The sequence below is a fragment of the Heteronotia binoei genome, chromosome 10 (genome assembly GCF_032191835.1).
Source record: "Heteronotia binoei isolate CCM8104 ecotype False Entrance Well chromosome 10, APGP_CSIRO_Hbin_v1, whole genome shotgun sequence".
In the NCBI taxonomy this organism is placed as follows: domain Eukaryota; kingdom Metazoa; phylum Chordata; class Lepidosauria; order Squamata; family Gekkonidae; genus Heteronotia; species Heteronotia binoei.
The window spans coordinates 77,805,614-77,822,529 of NC_083232.1; the positions used below are offsets into that span (position 1 = coordinate 77,805,614).

At 41.8% G+C, this 16,916-nt stretch overlaps 1 protein-coding gene across 1 annotated transcript in view; it reads left to right on the forward strand.

The window, feature by feature from the left end:
• Nucleotides 1-819: 819 nt before the first annotated feature.
• The window catches only part of ITPRID1 (ITPR interacting domain containing 1), a 57,200-nt gene continuing 41,103 nt past the window's right edge, over nt 820-16,916 (forward strand). The window contains exons 1-4 of the mRNA XM_060247616.1: nt 820-850; nt 4,143-4,194; nt 6,255-6,341; nt 8,884-9,086. Coding sequence (XP_060103599.1) covers nt 4,163-4,194; nt 6,255-6,341; nt 8,884-9,086 — 322 coding nt within the window. The 5' untranslated portion in view covers nt 820-850; nt 4,143-4,162. The remainder of the gene's footprint in view (nt 851-4,142; nt 4,195-6,254; nt 6,342-8,883; nt 9,087-16,916) is intronic.

A 16,916-nucleotide genomic window follows, 5' to 3' on the forward strand; every position in this document is an offset into this window, starting at 1 on the left:
TAAAAGATTCCAGGACTGTGAGACACTGCAGAGTGTAGCTAGCAATCAGAACTGATGGTACTGGAATAACTTGCACCCAGGTGAACATATTCTGAGGATAAAGCCAAATACGACACAGATAACTGGGCCCAAACCAGCAGCCCAGAATCCAGATCTCCTTTCACTTAATAAATGTTGAAAGATATAATGGAATGTCACCATATCCTGTGTTTCTCTGACTTGAAACTGCAGAAGATTTCCTTGACTGGAGGGGGATAGGCAGAAGTGATATCTGTAATGATTATGGATTATTGGTATCACTATAGTGAGTAACATGGTAGGAAGCCATTTTGATCATTCTTCCAGGGGTTGCAAGCAACCCTGTTAGTTATCAAAGATTTCAGGTTTTCATGGCTGGTAGCATCATTAGGGTTTGTAGAGTCTTTCGGGATCAAGTGCCGTGTTCTACTGGAGAAAGTTTTCCTTCCAGACGTTTCGTTCTTGTTAGTGTAACGTTTGAATGGACAAACCTTGTTCCTTGTTTTCTAAGGCTGCAATCCTAAACACACTTATTTGATAATAAGTCTGACTAAATTCAAAAGAATTTACTATTAAGTAAAAGCATATAGGTGTATGCTTATGCTATTAAATCAGCTAACAGTAAGACCTAGAAAACCTGTATTATGACACAATTAGCAGAAGAGCAGCCCTCTTCTATTAGAGAGATCTGTTGTCACATCTGTTCTGTTAATAAATGAGTTCTGGAGAGTTCATGATTTTTCTTGAACATCACCCCTCCTCCTCAAATTTTCTTATTTTGACAGCTTATCTGCAACAAGCCATGATTTACAAGAAAGCAGAGACAATGCAGGTAATAAAATACTTGTATTCCAGTATTTGACATACTATGATGTAAAGAGAGTGCTTAAAGTGCTTCATCAGAAATCCTTCACAAACATCACTCCATTTATTTAACCACGACAAACAATTTGCTCTGTATTGTTTGATCAGACTAACTCTTGTGCTGTAGTCAACATGCAATCAAATAGAGCATGGGCAAGGACCATGCCAAAAAGCGAGGGAGGGGGGAAGCAGAGTATTAAACTGACAGCTGTCTTAACTCAGTTTCCATCTCTTTTATAACGTCACCCACACCCTTCTCAAACAACCCTTCTTTTCCCTGTTAAATGTTCTGTTTTCTTCCTCCACATTTTATGTCTCATACTAAATTGAGCACATGTTACTGGACTGAGTCGTACTAGACTTTCTGCTAGCCAAAGAGGGTGGAGGTAGTAGAGGTGTGCGTGTCAAACATTTTCATAATAATTTCAGATTCAGATTTAGGGTAGGGCATTGTCATTATCCTGATTTTTTGGAAGTATTGTTGCCAGTTCTGGATTTTTTTTCAGGTATTTTTTGGGGGTGGTCCAGAAAAGTTGAGTTCATTTTGTTTCTCTTTCCCTCTTTGGAGGCAGTGGGGATGGGAAGGTAGGATATAGGAGGGAAAGACAGGAAGCCAGCCCTGGACGTGCCCCCATTGTCCTCACTGGAGTATTCTCCCTACCGCTGGCATCGGAGGCAGCAAAGCCGCCTCATAAGTCTCTAGCCCTGTCCATTGCAGAGATATAAATGAAAAGGCATATCTCTACAAAAAAAGAGAGTTAAAAGCTTACTTATTAGAAAAAAATCTGGGAATTTGGAGCAGCTGATACACAAATTGCTATACAGTTATATCATTATAGCTCTGTTTATCAGCTTCATTTGCTATGGCTTTTGAGCAATAAAATGTTTGAATAGCATCAAATTGACCATTAGCTGTTAGTTACCAGCCTCATGGTGGGACCTGGTGTTCTCCTGGAATTAGGAATGTTTGCAAACCATACAGCCAAAAACTATTTGAGCAGCTACACAGTGCTTTCACATTTAGCCTCTGCTGCATCCTGGCTCGAAACAATTTAGCACGCTGGACATAGTTCCTCACTACAGTGCTAGGCTAGGGAGTTAACCTGTCCCTGCTGTACTGGTGTACAGCTCGGTGTCCTTATTTATAGTATTCCATAACATCGTTCTGAGGATTACACCAAATTTTGTTTATCAAGGAAAACCCTCTGTAAGTGCATGGCTGTGGGTACAGCAGTGGAGCCATGTTCAGTTCACTTCTGAAGCTTGTGACTTGGTTACAGGCCACTCAAAGGTGGTTGTGAGAATGCAAGGGGGAAGAAAGCAGGTAAATGGCTCTGGAGGAAGGGGCTATGAACTTGAGAGAAGTTTGACCTGACATGCCAAGGTGAAATTCAGCATGACAGCTGCAAGGGCAACTTCATGGCTGTTCTGAACTCCAAGGGTGGTTTTTTTTAACATTTACAAGAAAAATCACACAGCGGAAGATGTACAGAAGATATAATTCCTTTAGCGAAAGGTTAAGTTTCAAGGTAAGGCATAAGAAGATGTTGGTGTAGACCCTAGAGGGATCATTAGTTGCAGAATCAGCTATTCTGTTCCAAGCCTCAAGCTCTGAACAGAAGGCTAGTTGATAAGGAGGGGAATTGACATTGATGTTCAGCACCTTGGGAACACAATTTGAGTGTAAAGGAGGCATATAAATGTTTAAAATGATTAATAATATGAATAATAAATGGGAATCAATGGTTCTCACAATGGAGGCGAATGAGCAGTGGGGTCCTATAAAGAACAGTATGGGAATTGTGCTATTTAATTTGTTCATAAATCATCTGTCATTGGTCAGATACCAAATTTGGTCAGATACCAAATTATTCAGAATGGTGAAAACCAAGGTAGGTTGTGAAAGAGCTCAAGGAGGATCTCTCTGATTAGATGAGTGGACAACACTGTGGCAAATGAATGTAGGGCAAGTGTAGGGGGATGAACACTGGAACAAAACCCCCTAACTTTAATAATACAGTGATGGTGTTTGAACTGGCTGAGACTGCGAGAGAAAGAGATCTGGAGGTTGTAGTAGACAGCTCATTGAACATGCTGACTCCGTGTGCAGCAGCAGTGAAAAAGGCAGGCTCCAAGGAAAATGAAAATAAAATGATCAATGTGCTAATAACCTCTATACATCTATGACGAGGCCTTACTTGCATACAGTTCTATCACCATATTTCAAGAAGGAGACTGCAGAGGTGAAAATAGCACAGAAGGGGCCAGCCAAGGTAATTAAGGGGTTGGGGCACCTTTACTCTGAGGAAAGGCTAAGAAATATGGAAGTTTTCATTTTAGAAAAAAAGATTATTGAGGAGGGATGTTAGAGGTTTACAAAACTGTACATGAAGCAGAGCAAGCGGATAAAAAGAACTACCCTCCTCTCCCATAATACTAACACTCAGGGGCACCCAATGACATAAATTGGCCAAAGACTCAGGGCAGACAAAAGGAAATATTTCCTTCCTCAAGAAGTAATTACATTGTAGAATTCACTGCCAGGGGATGTACTGATGGCCACAAGCATGGATGGCTTTAAAAGGGAGTTAGGCAGATTCATGGATGAGGCGTCCATTAATGGCTACTAGCCATGGTGATAAAGAGAACCATATTTAGAGGAGGTAAACCTGTGAATACCAGTGCTAGGAGATGACATCAGGGGAAAGCCTTGGCTCTGTGCCCTGTGGGTTGGTCCTCTAGGGTAACTGGCCTCTGTGTGAAATAGGTTGCTGGACTAGATGGACCACTGGACTTTTCCAGCAGGGTTGTTCTTTTGGGGTGGCAGGTGGGGCTGATGACCTCAGGGGTCACTCTTGTCAAGCCACTACTGAATGTTAAACAGCCCCAGATTTACTAATTGCTGTTATCATTGAACCAGTTTCCATTGGTTGCCTTAAAAGTGAGCCAATCTTGGTCCAGTTGCATAATAGCTGTTCCTTGTAGGGCTAGCTGAAATGTGAGCAAAATGCAGCACAGTCCAAGATATCTATTCTTTGATACAAAGAAGCTGAACAAAACAATCTGTTTTATTTGTAATAGTATCTGTTGTGTTGCAGTCAATGCATGTCAGATCTCAAATACCCAGTCAGTGGATTTCTTTGCCCATTTCAGTAAGTTACTGTTGGTGCATTTTGGCTTTCCTTTTCCAAAATGAGTGATGTAATAAAAATACTGAACGTACTGAAAAATAAATATCCACGAACTGTGTTGCCTTCCAGCTCTTTCACCTTCCCAGGGAATGGCACAAATGACAGTGCAGAACTACATGCGGTAAGTTTCTTCAAATTGACTTCAGAGACATTTCAGAGTTCCCCAAAAGCCATTCCATTAATTATCAGTGACTTAACTGTGGGACGGCAGGAAGAATATTTGTTAGCTTAATGATGACATCTACATTTCCCAAGTAATAAGCAAAATGTGCTATGTATAATTAGCCAGAACGGCATGTGGGTGTTAATATAAAATTTCCATGCTAAAATATGGACGAACTTTTCATGTGGCCCTTCTTTCATGCTAAACACCATCAGGTAACAGGATATGGATCAGAACAGGGGCTGGTTCACACAGGCTGCGATCACAAACATTAAATAATGCACTTTCAATCCACTTTCAGTGCACTTCCCAACTGGATTTTACTGTGTGAACTGGCAAAATCCAGATGGAAAGTGCATTGAAAGTGGATTGAAAGTGCATTACTTAGTGTGTGTGATCACAGCCTCAGTCAGATTCGCTTGCACATAAACAGTAGCAATGTTATCAAATAGAGAAACCATGTGCAGATCCAAGGCTGTACATGGAGATTCCTGATAGTCATTGTTGTTATTTTGGCTGTTGTAATCATAGCTGCAACTGTTGCTATATGCATTTACCTGTACTGATATATAGGTAATCCATATTACTTTGAAGATACAGCTGTAGTAAGTTCATTTCCCCTCCATGCATACTTGGCAACAAGTATTAAGATTAAACTGTTCCCTTAAAGTGGTCCATTGGACTGCACACTGCAGTCCAAATAAGTTTAGCAATGTAGATTCTTCCCTTCATTATGTTTGAAAGGACTTTCCATTTTCTCTGATTCTAAGTATTCTCATTTGTAGGGGAACACAGATAGTTGGGTTGCAGGCAGTTTTGGTTAATTATTATAACTAGAGAGGGCCAGTTTGGTGTAGTGGTTAAGTGCACGTACCCTTAACTGGGAGAACTGGGTTTGATTCCCCACTCCTCTACGTGCACCTGCTGATGTGACCTTGAGTCAGTCACAATTTCTGACAGAGCTGTTCCACTCAAGAGCAGTTTCTGCTAGAGCTCTCTCTGCCCCACCTACCTCACAGGGTGTCTGTTGTGGGGAGGAGATGGAAAAGGAAAGGAGATTGTAAGCTGCTCTGAGACTCCTTCAAGTAGTGAAAAGCATGGGTATAAATCCAGTCTCTTCTTCTTCTTCTAAAAAATGGAGAAGCCCCGTGATGTTTGTAAATGTAAAGGTGGGGTTATGTAGGCCTGAACTGATTTCTCTCAATACCTTCTGTATCTGTACATCTGTAGTATAGCTACATCACATTTACGCCATCCTACTGATAACCTACTATAAATCTTTCTGAACATTGCATAGATGTACACATTTTGATTCATGCCGTATATATTTAATACGAGTTACAATATGGATTTGCATAATTACATAGTAATAACACTTGTCTGAATGCATATCCAGTGTGTACCAAACTCAGGGACATATAATCCAGGACACATCGATGGAAAGTGGGTAAAATAATAGATGTCTAGTTCTGTTCCATGACACGGACGACCGAATCAGAATGCAGTATTCTGGGAAGAATTTCTATCAGTGAAAACAGTACTGTTTACTTTCTCATAACTACTTAACTAAAGCAAACTATTTAATAACTGCCTGAGATCTTAAAAAGAAATTACAGCGAGGTCCCTTCTGGTAACATTTGTGGTATGTGCTCTATGTGGAATTTTGTTAAAGGCAGTTATATCTTTCTGAAAGGTAGGTGGCTAGAGAAAGTGTGCTCCCCAAAGACTCTTAAAGATGTGCCATCTGTCAGAAGCAAAGAAGCTCTGCCACCTTTATAATTAGCATCTACCGGTACCTAACACCTACATTCTAACACCTACTGTATCATACTGTTCCTGAGAACAAATGTGTTTGCCACAGTATTGTACATGCCTTTCTACTGATGCACTCCTACAAAGTATCATTCTGAATTATGAAAAAGATGCATGTGTTTACTCCAGAAGGAAACCATAATGACATCTCAGAGGACCATGAGTGTAAACAAATTTCATCGCTTCTTTCTCCCAAACTACTATAGATCCCTGCATCATTTCTCAGAAATGCCTGTTCTCTCGAGATGGAATGGTGTCAGCTCTTCCCATTCTCATTCCAATGCACCAAAAAGGTTAGTGTTGGTCTGATCTCAGCATTTGCAGTTCTTACATTGTAAGCTAAAGACCGCCAAACGTAGGTGGATCTCTCTAAGGAGCTGTGAGTGGTTGGTAGGTGATACAAAAGCTCCTTGTATCATTTCTGAGTGTGTATCTCCTTTCTTAGCACTATTAAAGGATGTGTCTGGTTGTCGTTATAAAGGACCTGTGTCTTCTCTGCAATGGTATTAAGGTGCGCTCCAGCTGTTTCTCTTCCGTCTGAGCCACCTACGCATGCACCAGCTTTTGCTGAGGAACTTTGTCTAGTTAAAACAAGAAGGCCTAAAACATTCTGCAGTTACTCAAACCACCTGCTTGTCCAAATTGATTCTGTTCTGCAGGAAATTTCATGTAACTGTATGTAGCTAATATCCTATTTATCAAACCTTCTGTTTTCACAGATGTTCTGGATATCTCTGCAATCGGATGAACAATCTATTTGCGCAGCCAACAATCTAGAAAACTGGCTGCAGCTTTGGGAGAGAGGAAGCACATGGAGTGCTTTTTCTGTTTCTAGCTGAAAGCTCTGTTGTTCACTTGGTGCTGATCTGCCTGCTTAAAGACGTAGGCAAGATCTGTCCTGCTCTCCTTTGAAATTGCTTGGCATCATTTTATTCACTTCAGCTAGGACAAGGGAAGAATGACTGGTCCTTGCATTTAATTTTCATGTATTTAGTTAGACACTGATTTTGGGAAGAGTTTGGCTCCTGGACAATGTAATTTTCTTTGGTGAGCCAGTTTGGTGTAGTGGTTAAGTGTGTGGACTCTTATCTAAGAGAACTGGGTTTGATTCCCCACTCTTCCACTTACACCTGCTGGAATGGCCTTGGGCCAGCCATAACTCTCATAGGAGTTGTCCTTGAAAGGAAAGCTGCTGCAAGAACTCTCTCAACTCCACCCACCTCACAGGGTGTCTGTTGTGGAGGGAGAAGGTAAAGGAGATAGTGACCGTTCTGAGACTCTGAGATTCAGAGTATAGGGTGGAATATAAATCCAATATTTTCTTCTTCTTCTTGGTGTTGGCAATTACAGAGTTGCTGAGTGATGCAGAGCATGCAGAAGGAGCTACACATTGGCCACTGAGCACCATTTCTTCCAGTAATGTGATGAATTTCAGAGAAACATGACATAACAATGAACTCCCAATCCAAATGCCCAGGAGTCTTCATGGATTCAAATATAGCTGGTCATTTGAATAATTCTTTTTAGACAGTTTGGTCTAGTGCTTGAGAGTGTGGACTCTAATCTGGGAGAACTGGTGTGACCTTGGCTGAGTCCAGACAACCAGTATAAGCTGCCTCAGGGATGCGCTATGACCGGATCGAAAAAGCATGTTCAAATGCGCACATCTAGATCCCCCCCAGTCCCTCCCTCACCCCATCCTTACCCATCATTCTGCCACCTCAAAAAGCTACCACATACAAAGTGGTAGCAAATCAGTGAGGCACTTCCAGGCTGCCTTTCCTGGTTGTCTGAACAGCCGGGGAGCACCTGGGAAGCAGCAGTCAAGCGCATGAGTGGTGTGACTACTCCTCTGGGGCATGTGTGGCCTTTCCCCATTCTGGAGGTAGACCACGGGCCATCTGACCACCCCAGGGCACTTCTCTTTCCACTGGCTTACTTCCAAGACAGGAGGTTGTCACCCTAAGCCAGCCATCTGTACCCAGTCCTTGAGTCAGTCACAAGTTCTCTCAGAGCTGTTTTCTGAAGAGCAGTTCAAGAGAGAGCTCTCACAGCTACACCTCCATCACGGGGGGGGGGGGGGAGGGGAGGAGATTGTAAGCTCCTCTGAGACTCCATGTGAAGGGTGAGGTATAAATCCAACCTCTTCTTCCTCTAGTCCTTGATGACTGGAGAAGCTACTCCACATATTACAAAGTCCTCATGTCCACCATAGGTCTTATCAAGTCACCTGCTCAGGAAATTTCAGGGAAACAGGAAAACATAATTTCAGGGAATTTCAGCGAAAGCTAATTTGGACAATGGCATGGCGGTACAAAGGGCTTGAACCTCCCCCACATGCCAAATTCCTGACTTGGTCTCAAGGAGATGATAGTTGCTTTTACTGGTGGTTCCTCAAAGGAAAATTGGATAAGACTTTAGCCCCTTTCTCCAGTGTACTGCTGACCTGACATGAATTGGATTTACGTATGCCTGGGAATTAAGTTATGAATGTTGAACTCCCAGAGCACATCTGTCAACAAGACCTGCAGAAAGTATACTTTTGTTATGTAAGCATTAGCTCCTGGAATGGGATGGTCTAGATGTTCAAGTAAATGAAGTTGAACTATATTATCTACTTATTTTGTTTGGAAATATACAATTATAGATTTCACTGTAATCTGTAAATATTCAGACTCTCAGACTAACTCTGTCTTCTCCCTAGAGAAAAGCTGCCATGTTTGTCTAGCTGCATACTGCAAGTATGGCTAGAAGAAGAAAACTATGTAGTTGGTTATTAAAAGAGAGATCACATCAGCAAAGCACCAAAGCTAAATTTTGATGTTTTCTCTACAGTGTCACCGAATGGCTGGAGTTCTCAGAGAAGGATCCAGTTGAGATTCTGCTGGATTTGGGGTTTGGCATGGATGAACCTGATATCTGCACTAAAATCCCTTCTCGGTTCATTAGTTCTGCATCCATGGCTAAAGGCATCAATATTCGGGTCTTCATAGAAGCTCAGAGGCAGCGCTTGGATGTAGAATCTCCAAATTTATATGGTAAGTAAATTGGTAATCTAAGGGGAAATAAAGGGTGAAAGGAAAAACATACGCTGACCTGTCCTGAAGAGTCTGAGGATCTGTGATCCAGGGCAGAAGAGAAGAAAAGCTGGTTTGGGATGAAGGCCAACTAAAAAGCTGGGAATCTGAGGTGAGGTACTCAGTTATTCAGCAAAATATGGCAGAGGTCTATGAAGAAAGCCAACCACAATGTTGGGGAAGCAGGCTCAAGTACAAAACTAGCTGCAGAGTTGGAAGTGTTAGAGATTCCCCCTTAAAGGGCTCCAGGAAAGATGAATTTTGGATCCACAATAGTATTAAATTGAGAGTGTGGGGCACTAGGGAGGTGGGTATAAGGTTTTTAGGTGGGAAGATTTAATTATAAGAACTAGGGAATGGTTCTGGCTGTCCTAATAGAGGCTAAGTAGCAACTTGGTGATATTCCCCTAGGTTTGGGATTGAATTGCTGGGTTATGCTGGATGGGAAGAAGAGATTTACAGCAGGGGTCCCCAACCTTTTGGAACCTGTGGGCACTGCTGAAATTCTGATAGAGGGTGGTGGCCTGTTGTAGACCGATATAGTAGCTCTTCCCTTTCCTTCCCAGAGCTGAAAAACTGTACTGCCTCCTTCTCCTTATCAATGAAAATGAAAGAGGAGCCCCCCAAAAGATACAGGAAGATGGTTGAAGTGAGACATCTTGTGTTCCCTGGCTTCACTGAGGCCTGGAACCATCACAGTCGCTAATTATTCTCCAGAATGTGTGTACATCAGCTTTTCCTGCATTGCCAGATAAAAAAAAGCTGTCTGCTGACTAGTAAAAAAATGGCTGATTGATTTCAATAGACAAGTGGAGCAAGAGCTCAGCTCCAGTCCTCTAATAAATGTAATGGGTTGTATCCTGCAGACTAGGAGTTCACAGGATGGATCTTTCTCCCTTTTCTCTTCTGCATATGATAATTTGCCCCCACCCCAGGCCAGGTAGGGTTGCCAGCTCTGGTTTGAGGGCTATGCCTGGGAAGGGGGGAGTTTGGGAAGAAGAAGGGGAGATGGTTCAGTGGGAATGTGATGCCATGGAGTCCACCTTCTGAAACGGCCATTTCCTGATTTCTGTAGCCTGGAGATTAGTTGTAGTTTCAGGAGAACTGCAGTCCCTGCCTTATGGTAGGTAACCCTAATTGGAAACTACTCCTGAGGGTTACGGGACCTTCAGGAACAGAGTGGGATGGAGTTGGTGGGCTGAAGGTTGAGGGGAAGTCAACAAAAGTCATTGTCATTCATCCTTGAGAAAACTCTTAATTGATGGACAACTTTTGGGAAACCTTCCTTTGTACTGTAACCCTATAGAGGGATAGATTTATTCTGTGCCTGGATTTTTTTTTAATGGGTGGTGGTATGAGAGTGTGAAGTAACCTTTTTCCAAGAAAATGAGCCACAGCTATTTTTTTCATTTTGTAGTTGTGGCGGAAACTATTTTACACCTTTGTGTATTCCCTATCAACATTCTTGAGAAACAAAAATAGTCCAATTATTTAGTCCAAGGTGTTTCTGAACTGATTAATTTCCTGTTATACTCAGCTTTTATACAAATTCATTTGTAAACCTTTCTTTTTTTACACAAAGTGTTTGTCTATTTAAGGAAAATACTCATTATAAGTAGATAAAAACAGCTGACCTTATTCAAGTGAAGCCCAGTTGTGGGTTTGACAATAAGCTTATGTTTCTGTTGGTTATGAGGTTAATGATTGTCCATTAATTTTTTTTTGAAGCCCACCTAAAAACATGGCAGCTTCACCTTACAAGGAAGACTAAACATGGCCGTGTAAGGAGACACACTGATCCTCTCTATCTAATTTCTCTATTCCAAATTGCCCACCCTACTGGTTTCAGCATAAAATTGGTTTCAACAGCCTCTCTTTTGTTACATATGTAAGCAACATGGAGTTCAGTCCTCAGCTATCACAGCAATTGCTGGAAAGGGGTGGGAACCTCGAGTCTTCCTACATTCTCCTACAAATGGACTTGGAGCTTTTTTGGAGGTTCTAACATGGGAGCACAGCTATCATACACCCTTGACTACAGAATAGTATACTCCTTCAATCTGGGATGGTCGGCCTCTTCCACTGAGTGGGCAGCTTTGGGGTGGATGCATATGGAGTAGTGATGGAGGGAAGGGACACCCACCTAGCCAGCCAGATAAACCAAGTCAACTCTGGCAATCAGTGGGGTGACAGATATCACAGCCAGAACATCCTTATATCGCCTATCCATACTTTCAGAAAATGTCCTTTTTAAGTATCTTATCTGTGTTTTAATTCTTTTTGATGTGCTGTCTCATCAACTCCAGTTGATTTCTTTATTCTACTATTTTGCTCCCTTATAGCCTCATATTTGTGTTCAGTGTTTGGAGTTCAAGTATAAATTTTTGTGGTTTTGATGGTGGGGGAGGGGCCATTGTGCATGTTTGCTCCAACAGTGCATGCTATCATGCACAAATGCCACAAGGACGGTTCTTTCCTCTCAATTTGCTTTTGCTATTCTCTGATAAGTCCTTTCTGCTGGAGTTTATGATTGATGATGGAGCGCCATTGACCAAAAGCTCACACCAGATCAGACAAACCATTCCATGCAGCCCATTTAAGTCTATGATACAGTAGGGATGGCGACAAAGAAAGTTTCAGGAGAACCTCCTCCAGTTCTTCCGTTCAAGATGGTTCACAGGCTATGAACTCATTGAAAAAAGGCAATTTGGTTGATTGTGATGGTGTTTTAGCTGAATTCTTTGCTGATTAAAATCTCTGATAGCCAGTGTGACTTAGATGCCAAATTTAATGCCAGAAGTAGTCTCTCTTATTGGATAGATCTCCCTCACAAAGCTGCATTGCGAAGATTACCACCTGCAAAACTGATCCTTGCTTTTTCTGATTCATTTTCATTGCATTCTGCAAGGACAAAATTAGAGGAGAAGCTGAAGGGACTGGGGGACTTCTTGAGTTTAGAAAAGAGAGGGCTAAGGGGAGGGGGGCATGATAGAAGTTTTTAAAATTAATCATGGGGTGGTGAGAACTATTTCTCCTTCTCCCAAAATACTAGAAGTTGAGGGCATCCAGTTAAGCTGATGGACAGTAGATTTAGGATGGACAAAAGGAAATACTGCTTTACACAGCGAATGATTCAAATGTGGAATTTACTCCCAGAAGATGTAGTGATGGCCACAGACATAGCTTTGAAAATGGATTAGACAGATTCATGGAGGATAAGATTATAAGTGATTACTAGCTATATGCATTCAGAGGTAGTAAGCCTCTCTCTTATCTAGTAGGCAACATCAGGGAAGGCCTCAGTCTCTGTGCCCTGTTGTTGGACCTCCAGAGGAACTGGTTGCCTGCTGTGTGAGACAAGTATTGGACTAGATGCACTGGTCTGATCCAGCAGGGCTCTTATGTTCTTAATGACAAATTCATCTGTGATTAGGAGGAGTTTTCTAAATCTTTTAAAGAAGCTTTAAAGAACATCTCTGCCTACAAGTGATGTGTCCAGTTAGAGTTCAGTTTCAGATCTGACAGTATTGGGCAAGATGATTGAGCCAATGACGGCAGAGCAATTCCAGGCGTATCTGAATGATGCCTCTGTGTACTTTTACAGAGGTATGTAGTTGTATCATAACTAATTATTTATCTTATTTATGTGGGAAATGTGTACACCACCTCTCCGGAGAGCTGTTCAAAGCCCAAAATGAACATTTCTATTTGTTAATATAGTTATTATGCCAAATCCAGTTTCAAAAATTAATGACTTCTGGTAGTAGTAAGGAAACACTGTCGCACTTTACATTCTGCCTACATTCTGATTACCCTGGGATAATTTCTAAAACAGATTTTGGAATTGTTACATGTACATGGGCTATCCGTGTGCACAAGCATGCATGACCATTGATTGAAACATCAGAAAAAAGGAACTTTGATGTGATTGTCCATTTTGTAGGATTCCTTTTGTGGTGTTATGCTTTGATCAGTATTCACAGGTGCATGGCAAAATGATTAAATCATAATGCAAAAATGGAATGCTCATGTGTGTTCATGGACATATGGACATATGAAGCTGCCTTATACTGAATCAGACCCTCGGTCCCTCAAAGTCAGTATTGTCTACTCAGACTGGCAGCGGCTCTCCAGAGTCTCAAGCTGAGGTTTGCCTGGACCCTTTTTAGTTGGAGATGCCGGGGATTGAACCTGGGACCTTCTGCTTACCAAGCAGATGCTCTAACCACTGAGTCACTGTCCCTTGTTCATATCAATAATTCTTTTTGTCCAGTGGTTTAATCAGTGGGTTTAATCCTGCAATTCTCCAGCAGAAGGTAGTGATGGTCTTGGATCTTTCCCATGTTCTCCTTCTCCCAGCAGTATTTTCCAACACCAAGGAAGTTTATTCCTGGGGGTCATAGGACCAGCATAGGATTTTAGCTGTGCAGGCCAGGAAGCTACAGTGAGGAGAGGGAAGGGTACAAAATCTCTCTACTTAAAACTTCCATCTTACTGAAGAGGGAAGGCAGAACAATTCTGACCCTTTCTTCCTACCCACAGTGGCCTACCCAACCTGCATGGTTGTTCATACAAGCTAAGGAATAAGCTTTTCTGGTGTTCGAAAGGATGGCTGCAGGGACAACATGGGGAAGATCTGTGATCCTTGTGTCTATGGGTTGCAAGATCCAACTTGTATGTATGTACCAGGGCTTTTTTTGTAGCAGGAACTCCTTTGCATATTAGGGCACACACCCCTGATATAACCAATCCTCCAAGAGCTTACAGGGCTCTTTGTACAGGACCTTCTATAAGCTCCAGGAGGATTGGCTACGTCAGGCGTATGTGGCCTAATATGCAAAGGAGTTCCTGCTACAAAAAAAAAGCGCTGGTATGTGCTTAGGTGCAACAGTAACCTATTAGAAACTGAAAATTGCTGTGAAATTTCAAAACCTAGAATGATAGACAATGAATGCATTGGTACTGTCCTCAAACAAGACCAGGCCAGGCCATAAGCATGTTCCAGAAACAACTCTAGAATTAGGGCTGCCAGGCCCCCAGTCCAGGTAAGGGTTCCCCCGCCAGGGAGGTTCCCAACCCGCCAGCCCACATTGAGCCAGCGGGGAGTACTTCTCCCTATGTCGCCGGCATAATAATGTCACCCAGGTACCATATAGGTATCATATGGGTATCAAATGGCTAGAGCATCTGGGAAAACCAAAGAGTTTCCCCAGAGAAACCTAGCGTGGCCACATGCAACATCGCCAGTGCGATGACGTCACTGAGTGACATCATCGTGTCACATGCGTGCTCTGCGCACGTGCGAAAGTCCCCCGCTCCAGAACGCAGGGGACTTGGCAACCCTATCTAGAATACATTCTTCAGAAACAACTCTAGAATACATTCTTCATGTATTCTGAAGAAGCACCATTTGTCTTGCAGCCCCCAAGAAAGAAAGCCAAAAATTTCAGCAACTTCCACTCTGTTTGTTCCACTGATTCATTGAAAGAAACATAACACCTTTGAAATTTAGGAAAGATGGGAGTAACCACACAAGTCCATATGTGTTATTGCAGCAATGATTTCTAGATGGATCACATTCTAAAACTAAAAGGGCCTGAAAGCATTTGTAAGCTCACATTGTACTCAGTAAAGCTCACAGAAATTGCTTTCATAACCATGTTTTAGAATAATATTTACCCTACCAATAAGTAAGCTTTTAAAAAACCTAAAGTACAGTGTATAAATTGCAGTAGGTTTTATAATAAGCCATATTCTTATTTTTTTTTCTTCCTGTTGCTTTGAAACCAAGAATACAGCCGTTTCTAGTGGTTAATACAATGAAACTAGTCATTGAAATCAACTGAGGTATGTAATTGCTGTAAATAAACATTGCAAAGTATTCTTGGACAACAGCCATACCTAAGTGCCTGAAAGTGTTTTTTATTATGGCCATCTCTGATTCAGAGTTGTTTTCTGCAAGGACCTATTCAACTACATTATATGTGCACAGAAAGTAATATCCAGCATTGATATGGAAATTAGACTCTCACCCAGTTTTTGTTATATTGTATTGTGCTCATGTAAGTAAATCTTCTGACATTGATTGGCTAAGCAGGCATGATGGCAGAGAATATTTGCAAACATCCAGTTGCCCAGAGGAAGAAGCTGTTGCAATATTTGCAATCAGTTTTCTGTAAGGCCAGTTAAAGTTGTCAGTTTGGTTGGCAAATCTAGGGTTGCCAGGTCTGACACAAGAAATATCTGGGGGCCTTGGGGGTGGAGCCAGGAGACTTTGGGGTGGAGCCAGAAGCAAGGGTGTGACAAGCATAATTGAACTTCAAAGGGAGTTCTGGCCATCACATTTAAAAGAACCATACACCTTTTAGATGCCTTCCCTCCATTTGGAAATAATGGATAGGGGTACTTTCTTTTGGGGCTCATAGAATTGCACCCCCTGGTCCAATCTTTTTGAAACTTGGGGGGGCATGTTTTGAGGAGAGGCATTGGATGCTATGTTAAAAATTTGGTGCCTCTACCTCAAAAAACAGCCCCTCTGGAGTCCCAGATACCCATGGATCCATTTTCCATTACATCTTATCGATCTCCATAGGGTATAATGGAGTACCCAGCAGCAATTTCCTCCCCCCCCCCCCTGCTTTCTGATGACCCTGAAGTGTGGGGAGGGCCTCCAAACCAGGGGATCCTCTGCCCCCAATTGGGGATTGGCAACCCTACACAAATTGAATTTGTGGGGCTGCCTAGTTTGAGGCCAAATAAAAAAATCAACAATAAAATTGGGAAGCAATCTGAAGCAAGTCTATTCCAAAGTAAGGCTCATGTTATTCATCATGGAAGGTGGTCTTAAGATTTCAGCCTCAGTCATGGAATCAGCGCTCAGTAAGTGTACTCCATTTTTAAAATTATAAAAACATCCCTTCCAATGCTTTTTTTGATGTATACAATATATAAAAGAACAGAACAATGTTTCTAATCATTTCTTATTGGATTTATATCCTGCCCTTCCTGCAAGTAAGTGGGCTCAGGGCAAGTAACATAAAAAGTTAATAAACATTAAAAAGTGGTCTATACAATAGATTCTTAAAAACAATTAGTTAAATTATATACCTCAATTGCCAACTCAAGTTCTAAAAATCAGAAAAAGATCTCCAATATTTTGTGCAAACAGATATCTGAGAATTAAAGGAAGGTCCCTGGTCTGGGAAGATTGAAGACCACTTATTTCAATGTTACCCCAGAAATTGCCTGGGATTAGTTCACAGGTCAGCAACTCCAGGGTGGCTAGAATGAAGAGCTTAAATGTGAGGTGCTGTGCTGTGCTATTTAGCTGTTTATTTCTGCCATGTGTATATGGTGGATGGAAATCCTCTAGAGACGTTAGCTGTTACAGATGTGCAAGTGTTTAAACATATGATTGGGCTTATTTCTCTTCAGCAAGGAATGCATCTTTCTCCGCTATTCTAACTTATCTTAAGGCCTACATACTGCTCTTAAAGCAACACAACTGGTTGAAACATGATTCCAGGGCACCCTGACTGGACATTTTATGATTCATCTTCAATACTCCATATAGTTTCAAGCTGCCCTGAGCCTGCTTCGGAGGGGAGGGCGGGATATAAATGCGAGATATAAATAAATAATAAATTTAATTTAGGGGCAATAGTGGAGGTGCTAATGGTTTCAGAGGGGAAATTTGAGGTGGAGTATGTTTTTTCTTGAAGATCTTTCCCTCAAGAATTGGAATTCACTTGTTGCTAGGCCTGCAAATACTGGTGGAGGGGTCAAAATGGC